Source organism: Mandrillus leucophaeus, unplaced genomic scaffold (genome assembly GCF_000951045.1).
Source record: "Mandrillus leucophaeus isolate KB7577 unplaced genomic scaffold, Mleu.le_1.0 Scaffold245, whole genome shotgun sequence".
NCBI classification, from domain to species: Eukaryota; Metazoa; Chordata; class Mammalia; order Primates; family Cercopithecidae; genus Mandrillus; species Mandrillus leucophaeus.
This window is the reverse complement of record NW_012102532.1, coordinates 770,074-772,068: the sequence shown is the minus strand read 5'-3', so window position 1 is coordinate 772,068 and position 1,995 is coordinate 770,074. Positions and strand designations below refer to the sequence as shown.

The window sequence follows — 1,995 nt, the reverse complement described above, 5'->3', positions numbered from 1 at the left end:
GCCCCCTCCCCTGCCACTTCCTGTCTGTCCTATGTTGGCAGCTGGGTGCCCTGGACTGGCTTCTGCGGTCAGGAGCCATTTTCCCTCTCCTCAGTGGGTGAGGCACTCCCTTCTTCTCTCCACTCCTTTCTCTACCCTCCCCCCAACTTGGGCGGGGGTGGCTTGGAAAGAGGGAGAGAGGGGAGGGAGGAGGGAGTCTGGTGTGAATGTCTGTTACAAAGGAAGCTGCCTCCTGGCCTTCTGTGTGCCCCTTCCCACCTATCCTTGCCCAGGAGCTTTCAGTATTACCCCAGGCTTTGTGTGTGCTTCCAGCCAGGGGAGGAGGTGGAGCCAGATGGGAGGAGGATTGCTGGGGGGCGGGTGCAGGGGGAGATGGTGACAGCTGGGCTGATTTGGGCCCCTAGGGAGAAGAGGCTGCTGACCCAGGAGAAGCTGAGGAGGAACATTAGGGTTGGAGATGGGGAAAGGAAATTGTATTTTAGGAGTGGGCATGAGATTGGTCTGGCACCTGAACCTAGGACTTAGAGGTTCTGGTTAATTTGAGCAGTGATGATTTCAAAGTGGTTGGAGAAGGATGTGGTTTCCGAGACCCCTGAACTGATCCTGTTCTGGGAAGATATGTTGTATAGTTTTTGCTTTCTGAGTAGGATCTTTCATTCTCATTCCCTAGTTTATAGAATACTTGGTGGCCAGTTGTAGGAGGCCTAAATCTAGTTCTCTTACATGGTGAACTCTAAGCAGCTCAGTTCAGCTGTGCTGGTGAACATCTAGAGGATTGCTGGTAGGAATGGGGAGAGAGGAGGCAGGGGTCTGGACAGCTGCCCGAGGTGGGCCTGGTCTGGCCTGGCAGGCCTATTTTGGGTATATACAGCTCTCTCTTTGTCTGTTTTTGTCCTGGGTATCGGCTTCCTTCTGTACAGAGTATAGCAGTTCTCTTCAGAGGAATCTGGGACAAGAGGTGGGGAATAAAGTCTAAAGCCTCTGGATTAGGGCCTAACCTTTTGCTATTGATCTTTTTCCCTGCCTACCACTCTTTGCCAAATACATGTAGAAAATGAAGAGGACCCAGAAGAGGATTTGTCAGAAACAGAGACTCCAAAGCTCAAGAAGAAGAAAAAGCCTAAGAAACCTCGGGACCCTAAAATCCCTAAGAGCAAGCGCCAAAAAAAGGAGGTGAGTGGGTGACTGAATGTTACGGGGAACCAGAAGAAGAAGGGAGGAGCTCTGAGAAGGGTTGAAGGGCTGAGGGCATTTGTTTCTTTCTTAGGAGTGGTGGGCCAGGTTCTGGGGATGAGCCTCAGGGCTGTCCTGAGGTCAGCATGTGTGTAGCATGTGTGTGTCTGTCTCCCTCTCCCCCCCTTTCCTTGCTCCAGCGTATGCTCTTATGCCGGCAGCTGGGGGACAGCTCTGGGGAGGGGCCAGAGTTTGTGGAGGAGGAGGAAGAGGTGGCTCTGCGCTCAGACAGTGAGGGCAGCGACTATACCCCTGGTAAGAAGAAGAAGAAGAAGCTTGGACCTAAGAAAGAGAAGAAGAGCAAATCCAAGCGGAAGGAGGAGGAGGAGGAGGATGACGATGATGATGATTCAAAGGTGCCTGGACCTGCATCCTCTTCTTTGTACAGTTAAACTTTTGTTCTTTTGTTTCTTAGACATCCTACTGCCCTTTAGAACACTTTCTTTTCTTTTCCTTTTAACTCTGTTACTCTGGTTTTTCGGTACAAATTTGTTTAGCAGGTGTGGGCACTAGGTGGCAGGTGCTTGACTTTGCTCTTTCTGCAGGAGCCTAAATCATCTGCTCAGCTCCTGGAAGACTGGGGCATGGAAGACATTGACCACGTGTTCTCAGAGGAGGATTATCGAACCCTCACCAACTACAAGGCCTTCAGCCAGTTTGTCAGGTAAAACAGGAGGGGCTTGCGGAAGGGGGAGGAGAGTCTTTCTATTATCTCTTCTTTCTTCTCTTTCTTTCTTTTATTCTTTTTTTTTTTTTTTTTTT

The 1,995-nt window shown here is 50.4% G+C and overlaps 1 protein-coding gene across 1 annotated transcript in view; it reads left to right on the top strand.

The window, feature by feature from the left end:
- The window catches only part of CHD4 (chromodomain helicase DNA binding protein 4), a 38,143-nt gene that overhangs the window by 4,097 nt on the left and 32,051 nt on the right, over positions 1-1,995 (top strand). The window contains exons 3-5 of the mRNA XM_011983082.1: positions 1,052-1,173; positions 1,395-1,589; positions 1,779-1,897. Coding sequence (XP_011838472.1) covers positions 1,052-1,173; positions 1,395-1,589; positions 1,779-1,897 — 436 coding nt within the window. The remainder of the gene's footprint in view (positions 1-1,051; positions 1,174-1,394; positions 1,590-1,778; positions 1,898-1,995) is intronic.